This window comes from Enhydra lutris, unplaced genomic scaffold, assembly GCF_002288905.1.
Source record: "Enhydra lutris kenyoni isolate GAN:26980312 unplaced genomic scaffold, ASM228890v2 scaffoldscaffold17, whole genome shotgun sequence".
In the NCBI taxonomy this organism is placed as follows: Eukaryota; Metazoa; Chordata; class Mammalia; order Carnivora; family Mustelidae; genus Enhydra; species Enhydra lutris.
Genome location: NW_019154101.1, coordinates 5,586,354 through 5,603,291, shown reverse-complemented (window position 1 = coordinate 5,603,291; position 16,938 = coordinate 5,586,354). Strand labels below are relative to the sequence as shown.

The following is a 16,938-nucleotide window of genomic DNA, read 5'->3' as shown; positions in this document are numbered from 1 at the left end:
GACGGGGACATTATTAATAATTACGCCAAGATAGCCAGCACCTATCAGGGATGTTCCGGGAAATTTGGGAGTGTGATAGCCCAGTGCCCACCAAGGTTCTCATTCCCTCATTTTTGAGGCCATGTGTGTTCTCTGTTCTACACCATGTAGCTTTAAATGACCTGCTCCTCTTCATTTTCCTTTCTGTCAGATGTATTCTTGTTGTCGCCCCCAACTTGATGATGGACATAGCAGGGTGGCTTGAGTTCCTGTCATCTGTCTTCTCACAGGCTGGGTAACCCTGCTCTCAGTGTTCCATGGTTGCTCCAGAAGCTGGATTCCACAGACTGGAATTCTAGTTCTGGAAGCAGTTTAACTTTTCTGAACTCTGTTCTTTATCTGTAGGATGAACATGATAATGGCCAGCTCAGAGGCTCTGGTGAGGGTCTTTGCAGGAAGGTGTGTGTGTGGAGTGAGGGGTGGGGGCTGTTGTGGTGTTGCCCTTGTTTTGTGGCCGGTGAGCTCCAGGGACATTTACAACTCCTCATGGATGTATGCTTGGAGCCTGTAGGCTCTGCTGGCTGTCTGGATTTGTTTTTTTCTGCTTCTTCATTTATTGCTGTCCCTTAATCGCTCTCCTAGCTTCTCCCTTCCCTTCCATCCCATTGCCCGTGGCTTAGTTCAGTTCTTGTCATTTCTTCCTTGGAATACTGCTGGAAAAAAGAAGTGATTTTTTTTTTTTTTTTTTAAGGCAGCATCTCCCCCCATCCCCCCACCCCCAAATCAAGAAGATATGTATTTTATGAAACCTGAGATGGAAAGAAAAAATCAGATGAGAAGCAACAGATAGAGATCAAAAGGAAGCTGACCAAGAAGGGGGAGGAGATAAATACGGGACTGGCTGAGGTAACAAATAGGTATAAGGAAACAAATGCAATAGCAGAAGTAAGTTTCCAGCATAATCTTTAAAGGGCCTAATGGACTCTACGATTAACCTAATCAATGCCATGTAGTAGTAGAGCTCTCCGAATCCAGAGGAAAATGTACAGTGAGATGAAAATGATGAAAAAAATGTGATAATTAGAGAAATAGATTCAAGAGTTTAAAAAGCAATGAACAGGGGCACCTGGGTGACTCAGTCGGTTACATGTCGGACTCTTGGTTTCAGCTTAGGTCGTGATCTCGGGATCATGAGATCCAGCCCCACTATGGGCTCTGCCCTCAGGGGGTTAGTCTGCTGGAGATTCTCTCTCCTCCTCCCCCACCCCCATTCTTTCTCTCTGTCTCTCTCAAATAAATATTTCTTTTTTTTTTTTTTAAGATTTTATTTACTTATTTGACAGAGATCGCAAGTAGGCAGAGAGACAGGCAGAGAGAGAAGAGGGAGCAGGTTCCCCTCTGAGCAGAGAGCCCGATGCGGGGCTCGATCCTAGGACCTGAGATCATGACCTGAGCCGAAGGCAGAGGCTTTAACCCACTGAGCCACCCAGGAGCGAGCCCCTATTTGTTTAAATTTTATTTACTTATTTGTCAGAGCCTAAGGAGGGGGAGCAGCAAGCAGAGGGAGAGGGAGAAGCAGGCTCCCCCGCAGAGCAGGACCCTGATTTGGGGCTCAGTCCCAGGACCCTGGGATCACGACCTGAGCGAAAGGCAGTCACTTAACTGACTGAGCCACCCAGGCTTCTGAGAAAAAGAGGCTTCAACCTCATTCTTGGCTTTACCACAATTTTTTGAGCACATACGGGGCACCTGAGAGATACTGGGGACATGTAGCAGGGAGTGAGACAGAGCTCACTGTTCAATGAGGAGGGCATTCAGAAATACCTACTAATAATCAGAGCTGTTATTGCAATAGAAAGATTTAAAAAGTTTATCGCAGTTTACCATGTTCAGTGCCATGCTAAGCAGTCTATGCAAGGAAAACATAAATTACCGAAGTTTATTCAGGAACCATTAGAATGACTAAGTGAGTGACCAGTGTCTATTGGAAACAATTGGAAGAAAGTAAAAACAACTAAATAAAACCCAGAGCTGTTAAGTCTGAAGGCATTGACAGGAAATTTCAAAATGCTGAGGAAATAGAGCTTTCTGATGCAAAAAGACTGTCTCTGAGCCCAAGAACAGATGGATGGCCGCCCCAACGCCTGTCACAACGTTGCTACAGCCTTGTTTCTGAATGCTGACTGATAGTGCAGAAGAGAGAAGCACACTGCTTAGAGAGAGAGTGGTGTCAAAGTCTAATATAGAATACTGTCAAGTTCCATCTAATAATATGTTAAAGGGTAATATACCATAAACAACTAAAGGATTTATTCCAAAGATGCACAGGTAGTTTAATCAAATAGAATTCATTAGTATAGGAAGACATAGTCACTGTGTCAAATGAACATCCATTCTTGATTTTTTTTTTTTTTTAAAGAAAAAAATTTTAAACTGGGGCGCCTGGGTGGCTCGGTGGGTTGAGCCGCTACCTTCAGCTCGGGTCGTGGTCCCAGGGTTCTGGGATCGAGTCCTGCATCTGGCTCTCTGCTTTGGCGGGGAGCCTGCCGGCCTCTCTGCCTGCTTGTGCTCTCTGTCTGTCAAGTAAATAAAATCTTACAAAAAAAAAAAAAAATTTTTTTTAAACCACAGCCCACCTTATACTTAAAAACGAAATTATAGGGGCACCCAGGTGGCTCAGTCAGTTGAGCATCCAACTCTTGATTTTGGCTCAGGTTATGATCTCAGAGTGGTGGGATTGAGGCCCATGTGGGTTTCCTCGCTCAGTGGGGAGTCTGCTTGAGATCCTCTCCCTCCCTTTCTAATTCTCCCCCGGCACTCTTGCTCGCTCGCTCTCAAGTAAATAAATAAATCTAAAAAAAAGAAAAGAAAAGAAACTAGAATGCTATTCTCATTAAAATAAAGAAGGTATTAGGGGCTGCCTGGGTGGCTCAGTGGGTTAAGCCTCTGCCTTCAGCTCAGGTCATGATCTCAGGGTCCTGGGATCGAGTCCCACATCAGGCTCTCTGCTAGGCAGGGAGCCTGCTTCCTCCTCTCTCTCTCTCTACTTGTGATCTCTCTCTGTCAAATAAATAAAATATTAAAAAAAATAAAGAAGGTATTATTACACTAACATAATATCACTACTATTTTAACATTCTCCTGGAAATTCTAGTTGAAATAATATTGTAATAAAGATGAAAGTAAAAATAAAGTTAGTGTTTTTTGTAGATGGCATCCTTTTTTTTTTTTTTTTTTAAAGTAGGCTCTGCACCCAACATGGGGCTCAGACATAACTCAGAGACCCAAGAGTCACATGCTGTACCCACTGAGCCAGTCAGGCTTCCTGATTTTATTTATTTATTTATTTATTTATTTATTTATTTTTTTTAAGATTTTACTTATTTACTTGACAGAGAGAGATCACAAGCAGACAGAGAGGCAGGCAGAGAGAGAGAGAGAGGGAAGCAGGCTCCCTGCCGAGCAAAGAGCCCGATGCGGGACTCGATCCCAGGGACCTGAGATCATGACCTGAGCCGAAGGCAGCGGCTTAACCCACTGAGCCACCCAGGCGCCCGGGGCTTCCTGATTTTTACATGTGAAACTCAACTAGCAACTGAAAACCACTAGAGTCAGTGAGATAGTTGACTCCTTTGGCCAAATACAAAACTACACAAAATCCTGGTTTGCTACTTATCAGTAAATAACCTTTCAGAAAATACAAAGAAAACATTTATCACATTCACAAAATCAAAGATCAAAATACTCAGGCATCAAGCAGTTATGGAAACTATGTTGCAGGAGTCAGTAAATATCATCCTTCTCCTCTCTGAATTTGGAACCAGTGGAGGGCAGGGGTGAGGAAGGAAAGATAGATAGAGGAATTGGACAGATGGACATCAGTGTATCATCTTTATTATTGATGAAGACTAGGTTGAAGAACAAGGTTTAAATCCGAAGAGGATAAGCTTGTCTGATTCATCCCTGAATATGGGTGTGTGTGTGTGTACGTGTAGGCTACCTATGCAAGGGGGTGGATCCTGTAAGTGGGTTGGGGAGGAAGGGTCAGAGCCCAATCCGACATCATCCCTCCTTGGGGTTCATAGGAATGGGGATCCATTGGCACCCTCTCTGCTGTGATGGAGAGGAGTTATTCCTTCTTCAGACTTCTCCCTTTGCTCTCAGAACTCACTGGGGCTTAAAGGCCCTGTCCCTAGATGCCTTGGAGGGGGGGTGCGTGGGCACCTGGCAGTGTGGCTCTTCTTCCAGGGAGGGGGCAAAGCTATCCCTTAGCTATTCTTGCTTCCACTATCTGCCCTGCTCCTTGGTGGATCCTTCTAGGACCCCTGGAGAGCAGGGGTAGATTTCTCTCCAGAAGGCTCTCAAGCGGATGAAACAGGATAGTATTTAAATGGATCAAAGGAACTCTGTACCCAGGGGTGAAAATTCACTTCCTGTCTATTTCCCAGCCCAAATCAAGTGCAAACACCTTTTCTTATGAGAAGTGTAACAATTGAGAACAAGAACCTCTAATGCTTTGTTCATTACCGTATCCCCAGCATTTAGAGGAAGGCCTGACACATGGGAGGCATTCAGTGACTTAATGACCATTCTCAGGAGGGAGAAGTATAACATGTAATGCAGAAGAGGCCTTATAGTCTTGATCTTATTAATTACAAGCTAATAAAGAAAAAAGACATGGGGCACCAGGCTGGCTCAGTTGGTAGAGCGTGTAACTCTTGATCTCAGGGTTGTGAGTTTAAGCCCCACACTGGGTGTAGAGATTACTTAAAAGTTAAAAAAAAATCTAAAAAAAAAAAAAAAAATAGGGGCACCTGGGTGGCTCAGTCAGTTAAGTATCTGCCTTCGGCTGAGGTCATGATCTTGGGGTCCTGGGATGGAGCCCCACATCTGGCTTTCTGCTCAGCAGGGAGTCTGCTTCTCCCTCTCCCTCTCCCTGCCACTCCCCCTACTTGTGCTCTCTCCCTTTCTTCAAATAAATAAATAAAATCTTAAAAATAAAATAAAATTAAAAATTAAAAAAAGTAGACAACAAAGTTGAATAGGAAATGGACAATAAGGGTTGACGGAGGGAGGAGGTGGGTGGGGGATGGGCTTGATGGGTGATGGACACTTGTTATGATGAGCACTGTTGTTATGATGTTATATGTAAGTGATGAATCACTAAATTCTACTCCTGAGACCCATTTTTTTTTTTAAGATTTTATTTATTTATTTGACAGATAGAGATCACAGGTAGGCAGAGAGGCAGGCAGAGAGAGAGAGAGAGAGGAGGAAGCAGGCTCCCTGCTGAGCAGAGAGCCCGATGCGGGGCTCGATCCCAGGACCCTGGGATCATGACCTGAGCCGAAGGCAGAGGCTTTAACCCACTGAGCCACCCAGGCGCCCCTCCTGAGACGCATATTGCACTACATATTAACTAACAAGAATTTAAATAAAAATTAAAAAAAATGGACAATAAGAAATTCAGCTAACTGATGCATACGTGAAAGATTGCTTTATCTTGTTAAGGAGAAACTAAATGTGTTGAATGAATTGTAAATTGCAACAAAGCATTATTTCAGTAAGTGTCGGTATGGTAAGGATGCACAAGTTGGCACAAACTTTAGAGCCGTTAGTCATTTATCAAAAACTTGAACTTGTATTCTCTTCGGTCCAGGGGGGTTTCTGTTTCTAGGAAGTCATCCTACAGAAGCACTCTCATTATCAGTGTGCATGGGTGCCTGTACAGAGAGGTTTAGTTGAAGCATTGTTTGTAATGGCAAAATATTAAGGCATCCAGGTGTTCCTAATGGGGATGATTATCTGTCCTAGTCTTTCTCTAGGATGCTAGACAAATAGATTATGGGTCATTGATGCAGGGAAATAATACACAGCAGTCTAAGTGAGTGAGCTAGAACCATGGGGACAGACATGGGAAGATACCTGTAATTAACTGTAGAGCGAGAAAAGCAAGTTGTAGAGTAGTAGTTCAGGGTTGCACTGTGTTCTCCCAAAAGTTAATGGCCAGGTCCTAAGCTCCAGTATCTGTGAGTGTGACCTTACTTGGAAATGGGAACTTTGCAGATGTAATCAAGTTAAGGGGATGTCATTAAGGTAAGTTCTAATCCTCTATGACTAGAGGTATCCTTACAAGGAGAGAGAGAGACCCAGAGAGACACACTCAGGGAGGAAAGATGGCCCCATGAAGGAGGCAGAGCTTGGAGTGATGCATCTCCAAGCCAAGGATTGTGGGCAACACCAGAAGCTAGGAGGGAGGCTTGGGGTAGACTTTCCTTAGAGCCTCCAGAAGGAACTAGTCTTTTTTTCTTTTTTCTTTTTTTAGATTTCATTTATTTATTTGACAGCGTGCGTGCACGCGCAAGCTGGGGGAGCAGCAGGCAGAGGGAGGGGGAGAAGCAGACTCCCCGCTGAGCAGGGAGCCTGATTTGGGGCTTGATGCCAGGACCCTGGGATCATGACTTGAGCCTAAGGCAGATGCCCAACCGACTTGAGCCCCTGCCACCCCAGAAGAAACTAATCTTGCCAACACCTTGAGTTCACACCTCAGCCTCCAAAACTGTGAGAGAATAAACCGTTGTTTTAAGCCGCCCAGTTGTGGGAATGTTGCAGCAGCCCTAGGAAACGAGTAGGACAGATAAGGCGTTATTCCATAATCACGCCTTCTGTGGGTACCCCTGCTGCTCTCCGTGTGACGGAGCCACTTCAGTCCGCCTTCTGTGCTAACAGCCACCTCGTCGCAGGCAGGGACCCACTGGTGTGGTGATTTTTTTTTTTTTTTTTTTTTTTGGTTGGTACAGCCTGAGCACAGTAAATTTCTATCCTTCCTCCTTTGCCTCCTTCTCCCACACTCCTGCCTGGTGGCCTCTTGCTATGGTTCCCCTCATCGCCTCTTAAACTCTGAGCACCCTGAATTCCCGGACGTGCTCTGACCATGCTTTGTCTTTGTGCTTCAGTCTTGTATTTGCCAAGCCCCATTCCTTGTGAAAAGCTTGTCTTGAAGAGCCTTCCTCCAGGATTCTTCTCTGCTCCCCCGTTCCCCCACTTGGAGTTGTCTCGTGCATCCACCCCCTGCCTTGTGTGATAACGTGATCGACCCTCTGTGATGATCCGTTGGCCTCTGCAGCCAGATGACCCGAGATCTAAATCCTGCATTTGCCACTTCCTAGCCGTGTGACCTTGAGCAAGCTGTTTACTTCTCCGTGCCTCAGTTTCCTTATCTGTACAATGGGGATTGCAGTATCCATTTTACCGGGTGGCTGTAAGCATTAACAAGCCAGTATGGTTAAAATGCTTGGAACGGTGCCTGGCACATAGTAAGCGGTCAGTAAGTGTTAGCTATTATTGTAATTATATGTTTACTTGTCTGACTCCCCCACCAAACTGAGATACTTAAAGACAGTAATTGTGTGTTTTTCCCTCTCATCCCCAGTGTCTTGCAGAGTACTTGGCACATGGTAGGCTCTAGATAAATGTTTGTTGAATTAATAATGATAATTAACATAATTGCCTACGAGGATCCCATATTGGGCTTTGACCCTCTGCTTATTCCACACCACGCAGGGATAATGGAGCTAAATATGGCTCCGTCAAACCACCATAGATCAGCTGGCATTTCCTGAGCATCTCGGACGGGCCAGCCCCCTGCACGGGAGGGGATGGCCAAGTGCGTGGCCAACCCTTGTGCTCAGGGAGCTTAGAATCTGGTGGGGAAGGCAGGTGGTGTGCACAGGAAATGTTTTGTTAACAGTATGAGGTTTTAATAACCATTTGTGAGAGGGGTAGAAGACCCAGGAGGTACATTTATAGTTATTACTTTAGTGGGTGGCACATTGTTACATAAGGTCTTCCTTGTTTTCCAAGTTCATTCTAGAAAGTTTCTTAAACTTTTTAATAAGGAAACGGGTCTGCAAGCTTCACCAGATTCGAGTCGATTTTTTTTTTTCAGGTGTGCTTCCCTCAGCAGACACGTAACATCTGGTTGTGTCTCTGGAATTAGCAGCCATCAATAATCATTGCTAGTGCCATGATTTCATTAGGGGTTGTAAAGTGGTGATATGGTATTTATCATCTGGAGACTTCTGTAAAGACAAACCCTGGCTGGTTATCCTGAGGTATAGCTATTCAGAAAGGGGATATATAAAGCTTGGGGCTTAACCAGTTTTTAACATAATGGGTTGGTTTTCTAGCATCCTTCAGGGGTGACCAGTGGAAGGCATTAGGCTTTTTACTTTTTTTTTTTTTTTAAGATTTTATTTATTTATTTGACAGAGAGACATAGTGAGAGAGGGAACACAAGTGGGGGAGTGGGAGAGAGAGAAGCAGGCTTCCCACTTAGCAGGGAGCCCGATGCAGGACTCGATCCCAGGACCCTGGGATCATGACCCAAGCCGAAGGCAGCAGCTTTTTTTTTTAATATTTTATTTATTTATTTGATACACACAGAGATCACAAGTAGGCAGAGAGGCAGGCAGAGAGAGAGGGGGAAGCAGGCTCCCTGCTGAGCAGAGAGCCCAATGTGGTGCTTGATCCCAGGACCCTGAGATCATGACCTGAGCCGAAGGCAGAGGCTTAACCCACTGAGCCACCCAGGCGTCCCTGAAGACAGCAGCTTAATGGACTGACCGACCCAGGCGCCCCGGCTGTAGGCTTTAAAAAAAAAAAATGTTTTGTTTTTTTTTTAAAGTAATCTCTACACCCAAACTCTACACTTTTTTTTTTTTCTCTACACTTTTTTTTTTTTTTTTAAGATTTTTTTTTATTTATTTGACAGAGAGAGATCACAAGTGGGTGGAGAGGCAAGCAGAGAGAGAGAGAGAGGAGGAAGCAGGCTCCCTGCAGAGCAGAGAGCCCGATGTGGGACTCGATCCCAGGACCCTGAGATCATGACCTGAGCTGAAGGCAGAGGCTTAACCACTGAGCCACCCAGGTGCCCCTCTCTACACTTTTTTTTAAAGTAAACTCTACACCAATGTTTGTGCTGGCATGTAGTTCCTAATCTCTAATATGGGACTCGAACTTAAAACCCTGAGATCAAGAGTTGCATGCTCTACTGACTAATCCAGCCAGGTGCCCTGTTGGGGCTTTTTAAGAACATCATTATGAAGTCATGGATTTTAACTTAGTCAGTATGTATAAGTCCACGTGGTTCTTATGCTTATGGATGCTTAGTCCATCTCTGGTCTGTGGGAGCCTCTTCAAGCTGGCCCGGAACCATTGGATGTGACCTTACTGGTCTTTGCTCGTTCCCCTGTATGTGATGATGTTCCAGGCTTGTCTTGTGCATTTCCTGCTCCAGACGTGGAATCAGGCACTTCTCCAATGAGGAAGGGCATGAATTTTTTAAGATACTGGTCCAGTTTCTGAACCACTTTGCAGGAGGGAATTATTATAATTTATACTCCCATTAGCAAAGCATGAAGACCATTTTCTCCATATACTCACCAGTGTTGAGTGCTATCTTAAAAATCTTGATGTTCATTTGATGGGTAGAATAATTTATTCTAGTTTGCATTTCTTAGATTCCTAGTGTTTTGGATTTTTTTTTTTTAAGATTTTATTTATTTGAGAGAGAGACAGGATGAGCTGGGGTATGGGGCAGAGGGAGAGGGAGAAACAGACTCCTCACTAAACAGGAAGCCCGAGGATGATGCTGGGCTCGATCCCAGGACCCTGAGATCATGACCCGAGCCGAAATCTCTCCCTTAACCGCCTGAGCCACCTAGGCACTCCTAGAATGTTTTCTTATATTAATATTTGCTTTGAGAACTCTGCATATGTTTTGACCATGTTACTGTGAGAATTTTAGTACTTTTATGATTGATTTGTATCTATATACCAAGACCAGCAGCCCATCTTCTGTCCATTGCTAGAAATATTTTTCCTAATTTATTGTTTGCCTTTGGGAGTTGTTTACAACTCCTATTTTATGTAGTCTTTTCCTTTATAAAGCATAGAATTTTCCAGGCGTCTCTTGGGAGGGCCTCATGAGGTCAGAAAGCTGCAGCCCAGTGGTTACCACCAGGAGTTAGCACACAGACATTGACGGTGCTCGCCTCGCCTGCCAGCAGGTGTGTTCCTTGAGGCCAGAGACCTGCCTTGTCCCACGAGGGTCTGGATCCTTTCTCACCCTGACAGTCTTGCTCTGATTGCTCGTTCATGGTGAGGGTGCCTCTTAATTTGAGCATGTTTGGTGGCCAGTGAAGGACACTCTGAACCATCTCTCGTCCGCGCACGGCCTGTAGGCCCCTGGACTGCGGGCAGCAGAATACCAGGCTACCAGCGATTGGCAGCTCCGCTGTGGGGCTCCACCCACACGGGGCAACCCCCACTCAAACTGCGGCGCCCCACGGGTGTGTGCCATCACAGGTGATTGGGGGGCTCACAGGGTCTGTTCAGAGAGAACCACCATGCTCAGGTGGCAGAAACTGGGCGAGTGACAGATCAAACAGGGCACTTTGCCGCTTATCGGTCTGCATGGGAGGGATGCCAGCAAAGGCCTATGCCAGGTGAGGGATGTTTGTGCTGGCATGTAGTTCCTAAAAGACAAAAAGTCTCGAGGGGCGCCAGGGAGGCTCAGCCATTAAGCATCTGCCTTTGGCTCAGGTCATGATTAGGGTCCTGGGATCGAGCCCCACATTGGGCGCCCTGCTCAGCAGGGAGTCTGCTTCTCCCAACCCCTCTGCCTGCTGCTCTGTTCCTTATGCTGGCTCTCTCTCGCTCTCTCTCCCCCCCATCAAATAAATAAAATATTTTTTAAAAAATCTTGAACATAATAAGGAGAATAAAGGACTCACATAGTCTTTAACTGAATACGTGCCAGGCACTGTTCCAAACATGCTACACTTATTAACATGTGAATTTACTTTTCACAAGCCCGTGAGGCAGATAACGGTATTAGCATCATTTTGTGCAAAAGTGGGAGCACCGCACGGGTAGACAGCTTGCCCAAGGACATACACTTGGTGAGAGGGGGAGTGGGAATGGAGTACGTGCAGCTCTTGAACCCAGACTCTGGGCTCTTGTCCATCTCCATCCTGCCTTAACGATGTGCAGCTCTTCAGCTTTCCCGGAGGGCACCACGGTCTCGTGAGGGCCCTGCGTGGTAAAGCGGAGCCTGGTGACCTTACAAATGGGGATGCGAGGGCCTGCAGGAGAATGATTTGCTCAGCTCCAAGGCTAGGGTGCTGGGTTTTGTGTACCTGGTAGCTGACACTCCTCTGCCACCTAAGTCAAAAACCCTTTGAACGTCTAGGAACAGAATTACCCTTCGATACAAGCAAAGGGATTGCCTTTTCCCTTTGAGGAGCACCAAAACCTTAAGGGTCTGGTGAACATGGGAGTTTTGGTCCACACTCTTTCTGGGCTTCCTTCTGACCTGGCAGCGGGCTCTTTTTTTTTTTTTTTTTTTTTTTTAAAGATTTTATTTATTTATTTGACAGAGAGAGACACGGTGACAGAGGGAACACAAGCAAGGGGAGTGGGAGAGGGAGAAGCGGATTCCCCACTGAGCACGGAGCCTGATGCGGGCCTCCATCCCAGGATCCTGGGATGATGACCTGAGCCGAAGGCAGATGCCTAAAAACTGAGCCATCCAGGTGCCCCTGGCAGCGGGCTCTTGAGATCTCGTGGTCGGAAGCTGGGTTCGCCCTTTGTGGAAGTCGAATGGTTTGCCCTTGTATGAAGAGCGGCAGACTGAGTTCCAGAAGCACCAGGACTGCTGGGTCAAGGGTTCTGGAAGGGTGTGGTGGAAATTGCCCCGCTGTCATCTTGCCCCTGGCCTAATGGCTCAGGCCATTTTTAGATGTCAGGAAGTATAACAATATGGTACATTTATCTTGGTGAATAATGGATGAGCCCCGGGAAGGTACTGTACTTTTCCTGGTGAATTATTTACCAGGAGCCTCTTATTTGAGGGATCTCCGTTATAAATGGCCTGAATCTGGTATCTAGAGAGCCCCTCCCCCTTTGCTACCTCCCCCCAGGTCTCCTGTGCATAGTCGAGCCTGTAACCTTTGGTGTCTAGTGATAGAGTAAGTAGCCCTGTGGCCCAACCTGGGGACTGAGTTTAGAGTCTCTGAGGCTGTTGGGTGGGGGGAGAGGACCTGGAGACCCAAGGATAGACCTGCCAGGGGAACTTGAACTTGGGGTCATTGTGGGGCTGGGCCTTGCTCTGCAGGCGTGAGGAGCCCTATGCATGCCTACATGTGTGTGAATTCGTCTGCTATGAGTCTTTGTTTTTCTTGCCCCTTTTTCTGGGTCTCCATGACTCTGTCTCTCTGTGTGTCTCTGCCCATGTCTCTTTACCTGTTTGCCTCTCACCTTCTCTTCTGTCAGGACCTGGGTCCCTCTCTCTCCTCTCTGCCTGTGTCTCTTCCTCTTTAAGTCAGCTCATTTCCCTCTGTCAGTTGTTAGTCTCCCTCTGTCTCCTCTTTATCTGTCTCTGTCAGTTTCCTTCCAGCTCCCTTCATCTCATCTCCCTGTCTCTTTCTATCAGTGTCTGCTCGCTGCCCCCTTCCCTCTCTCCCTGCCATCCGCCTCCCTCTCTTCCTCTTTCTCCCCGCCTCCTTCTCCCCCCTCTCTCCCTCCGTGACTTTAGAGGTCTGTAAGAAGCACCTCCTGGAATGGGGGGACAGTCAGTTCCAGACTTAAGTAAAGCCAGATCTTGGTGCCTTCCAGACCCTGACTCAAAGATCGACAGAGTAGGCATGAAATAAACTTTAGGTCTTTGTCATTTTTTTGGCTATTCAATTCAGTTATTGCATCAGCCACTCTTAGGGGCTTTAAAAAAAATTTTTTCCCCCAGCTGTTTGTGTGTGTTTTATGTTTTATAATGTTTTCTCCCCAAAGTCAGTTATCCCTACCTAGGCTTGAAGCATCTGGTGATGAGTTGCAAGTTTTGGCTGCTTTTAAAAATAACTTACAAGGAATTGTTTCTATTATTCATCCGCTTGTATTTTTTTCATCTGTTGTTATTGATTTGAGGATTGAAATACTCATTTTGCCATCTTTAGCCAGAATGCTTTCTCTAAACAGCTGATTTTAAACAAATGACTCTTTTTTGGTTATTTTCCTTAAAAAAACAAAGGAGCAAATCACTAGTAGTGATTTGCAGTTAGGAGGTTAAATAAAAGAATACGATTGCCCTGTTAGAAAGTTTGTATTTTAAGCAGGAAAATGAGGTTATAAGGAGCCTAGCAAGTATCTATGGTTTGATTTAACTCAGCAGCTGGCCTGCCTTCCACATCCCCCTCTGCCTGTGGCTCCCCCTCACCTTGTCACACCAGGCCAGACCCCATCACATCTGAGTCATATTTGAGCAATGTGTTCGCGGCTGCAGGATTGGGTCTCCACTCCAAGATCGTCCTCCCCTCCAACGTTGTTTCCAGCAACGCATGCTAACAGAGGTGGCTAAGAGAACTTTTGATGGCGGGAGCAGATCTGTCTTCACAAGGAGACAGTGGGCACTCTGGACAGCCCTGCCCCACACCTGTCCCCAGCCTGTCCAGCAGCCTGGAGTCCAGGAGGACACTCGTGTCTCCTCCAGCCGGTGGTGGTTCCAGCCCTCCTCCCTCAGTCTGGATCCTTTGTGTCCCCGGTTGAGGCCCAAAGCCGGCAGCATCCCTTTCTAAGACTCTCCCCTCCCTGGAGAGAAGGGTTGCTTTCCAGAAACAGCTGTTGGGTCAGACAAGTGGAGAAGGAAAGGAAAGAAAAGAAGGCTGGGGGAGGGGCACTTTGTGGATGGTGGTCTGCTTCTGACTCCTGGGCCCTGCCTTGTGCCCTGGCCTGGAGGGCACAGCCAGTCCGTGGTGCATGTTGTCCCACGGGGTCTCCTGCCAGCCACCCAGGGGCACATTTGTCTCCTGCCCATGTGTGAGACATCGCTGCGTGTCACGGGCTGTGTGGCAAATGCAGCCCGCTGCCGCAAGCCTGGAGTGGCTCGTGCTTTCCACATCCCACATGATTTCCTCACATTCCCCACTCCTGTCTGCCCCGGGAAGTGGTTTGCAGAGTGCTTCTAAATATAAAAGTCTGAGACCGGCTCTTCCTCTTACCACTTTGAAACCAGCTGAAGTCCAGCCTCTTCAGGGACTTTTTGGGTTTACCGGGGAGAAAGGGAGGGAGGCAGGAGAAACTGGTTCCAAGGATACCCAGCAGGCAGCGGGGACCATGTGCGGCGATAGAGGCCAGGGTTCTGGGGGCACTCAGGGAGGCGGGTGTGGGCTTAAAGACCAGTCTTCAAATTGTGGACAGCTGTGTTCGGCCACTTACTTGTTGAAAAAAAAAAAAAAAATCCACTTTCGTCTTCCCTCCCCAAGCCTAGCAGCTCGGTTCATCTCCTGGGAGAACAGCAGGAGGTAGGACATGGCCACAGGGAAAGATCTTCAAACACAGAGCTAAGTGGAACAAAGTAAGGCGTGGAGTGAGCAAGAATGGAGACCACTCACAGAAGTTAAAAGGACCTGCCCTGGGACCCTGCAGTCCCATTTCCCCAGAGCGCACAGAGAAAAGGATTTACATTAAACACGGCAGAAGGGTTGGGGGAGGGTGTGGATCAAAGGAAATAAGTGAAAGGAAAGAAGCAGCCAGCAGGGCATCATGGAAGGAGCATCATGGAAGGAGCATCATGGAAGGAACATCATGGAAGGAACGCAGACCCAACCCAGACAGATAGACAACCAGGGCAGGACAGAGCCAGAGGGTACTTGCAGACAGACTGCCATTTCCTGGGACAGCCTGGACTCCACTTTCCTCCTCAGAAAAATGAGGCTGACCCCCGGGTCGAGGGTTCTTTAGGTTAGAAATAATGTGCCTGTGCTTGGGGCCGTGTAAGAAGCCGGCAGTCAGAGGGACGAAGGCAGTGCCATCTAATGGAGCTTTTTGTGGGGACAGATCTGCACTGTGGGATACGGTGGCCTCAATCTAGGTGTAGCTCCTGAGCACTTAAAATGTGCCTCACACTAAGGAGGAAGGTTAATTTTCAATTTTGTTTCATTTTAATTCAGTTACATTTCAGGAGCCCCTCGTGGCTAGTGGCTACCATATTGGACAGAGCAGGTCTAAGGGACAGTTCAATTTCTTTATGAGTCAGGATGGATTTTCTTTTTTTTAAAGATTTTATTATTTATTTGAGAGAGAGAGAGAGAGAGAGAGGGTGCTCAAGCAGGGGGAGCTGCAGAGAGAGAAGCAAGCTCCCTGCTGAGCAAGGAGCCCACTGTGCAGGTCGATCCCAGAACCCTGGGATCAGGACCTGACCCAAAGACAGACGCTTAACAGACTGAGCCCCCCAGGCACCCCAGGATTTTCTTCACTGAAGTACAGGCTGCTCCAGCTAAAAGGCAGGGAATCGTGTCCCCTTCCATAGGGAATTTGGGCTGAATTGTGGTGGCCACTCTGGTTAGGGCTGAGATCTGTGCTCACTGCCTTATCAGCCTCCCAGGGAGGAGGCAGAGATGGGTAGAAAGAGCTCAGAAACTAAGAGTCTCACAGAGTTTTCTGAGCCTGCCTTGAAAATTAATAAACCCAGGCTAGGTCTCCCCAGTTGCAAGGTGGTGGTCCCCAGGCTGTCATTTAGTCTGCTCCCCTCCTCCCCAGGAAAGACCACAGGATGCACCCCAGGCTCACCTAGGGCGGTTCTCACTGTGGTTCCCGGGAGCCCTCACCTCTGCACTTGGGAGTCTAATGAGTGGTTGTGGAGCCTGCAGCCAGGCGCTGGGCTCTCTGTCCCCTCTGGAGCCCCGAGGACACTGACTGAGCAGCCCTGAGGTCTTCCTGGGACTGAGCCCTGGCTCATTTCTCAGCATCCTGGTCCAGCAGCTCTGTCGCCTTGCTCACATGTGTGTATTATTTTCACAGGCCTCTGACCGGTGTCTTTAGGTGACTTCTCTCTCCTTGGTACTGAGAATGGATCTGTCCCCAGGCACAGAGGGTGGAACGAACTCCTGGTTCTTCCTGGCAGTTCTGGTCCAGCAACGCCCCTCCAGGCCCTATCCACCAAGCCTTTGGACTCCCCAGGGATCACCTTATCCAAGGATATTTTAATCTGGGGTCCATGGTTCCCTACCTAGCCTTTCTGTTTTGTTTCTTTTTCTTTTTCCTTTTTTAACTTTCCTGAAAAATACGCAGATTTTGTGGGTCTGTACCTAATGTGAATTTCCTTTGAATATTGCTGACTCCCCTAGGAATCCGAAGGAGAATCACTAAAATTGGTTCCAAGGGTGCCATTTTCCAGAATAGGAAACTGAGGACCCAGAGAAGGAAATTAAATTGGCCAAGATGGGATAAAGGTAGCCCTAGGACAAGATTTCAGGTCAGGCAGACTCTCGGTGACTTCATTCCCCCCAAACGCTGGTGGGGTATTTACGGTGCCCCGGCCCTCTGAGGGGCACAGCCGTATCCTCTTGGGCACGAATGTCTGCCCTCTTCTCAGGCTTGCAGCCTAGCTTGGGGGTGCAGCTCTCAGTCATAGCACAGATGGGACTATCAGGGGTGTCACAGGCAGTGAGCGCTCAGTGCAAGTGTGTGGCTAAGGCAGAGGCGAGATCTGGCGAGGCAGGGTATGAGCTCAGCCATTGGAATGGGAGCAGCTTGTCAGAAAGTGATGCCGGGTCCCTGTTTGCAGCCCCCAGCTACCTCCGACCTGCACACCTGCCATTTACAGCATCTCCTGAATCATCCTGGGCCCTGCCCTGCCTTTCCCTTTGGGCTTTGGGGGCTGGGGGCTGGGGTGGGTTTGGGAGAGGACTCTGGGGCCTGAGCCCTTTGTTCCTGTAGCTGCCTTTGAAGCGCTTTGCAGCTCGAGTACTGGGTCTTGGGAATGGTCCCATTCTAATTCTCTCGTTGATGTAATATTATAGTTAGTAAGTCTGCCTGGGAAGGGGTGGTGATTGGCTCGGGTCATTCTGCTTGTTAGCAGTTGTGTGGAGACTAGAACCTGGGTCTCCCCGTGCCCTGTTCCTT

At 47.5% G+C, this 16,938-nt stretch overlaps 1 protein-coding gene across 3 annotated transcripts in view; it reads left to right on the top strand.

Annotated features, from left to right (window-relative positions):
- Positions 1–16,938, top strand: part of LOC111147799 (protein tyrosine kinase 7 (inactive)) — a 63,382-nt gene that overhangs the window by 15,619 nt on the left and 30,825 nt on the right. Inside the window, exon 2 of one of the 3 annotated variants that reach the window (XM_022504039.1) lies at positions 16,161–16,265. The exons of the other annotated variants lie outside the window; for them this stretch is intronic. Within the exon in view, the coding sequence (XP_022359747.1) occupies positions 16,161–16,265 (105 nt within the window). The remainder of the gene's footprint in view (positions 1–16,160; positions 16,266–16,938) is intronic. 3 annotated transcript variants of the gene reach the window in all.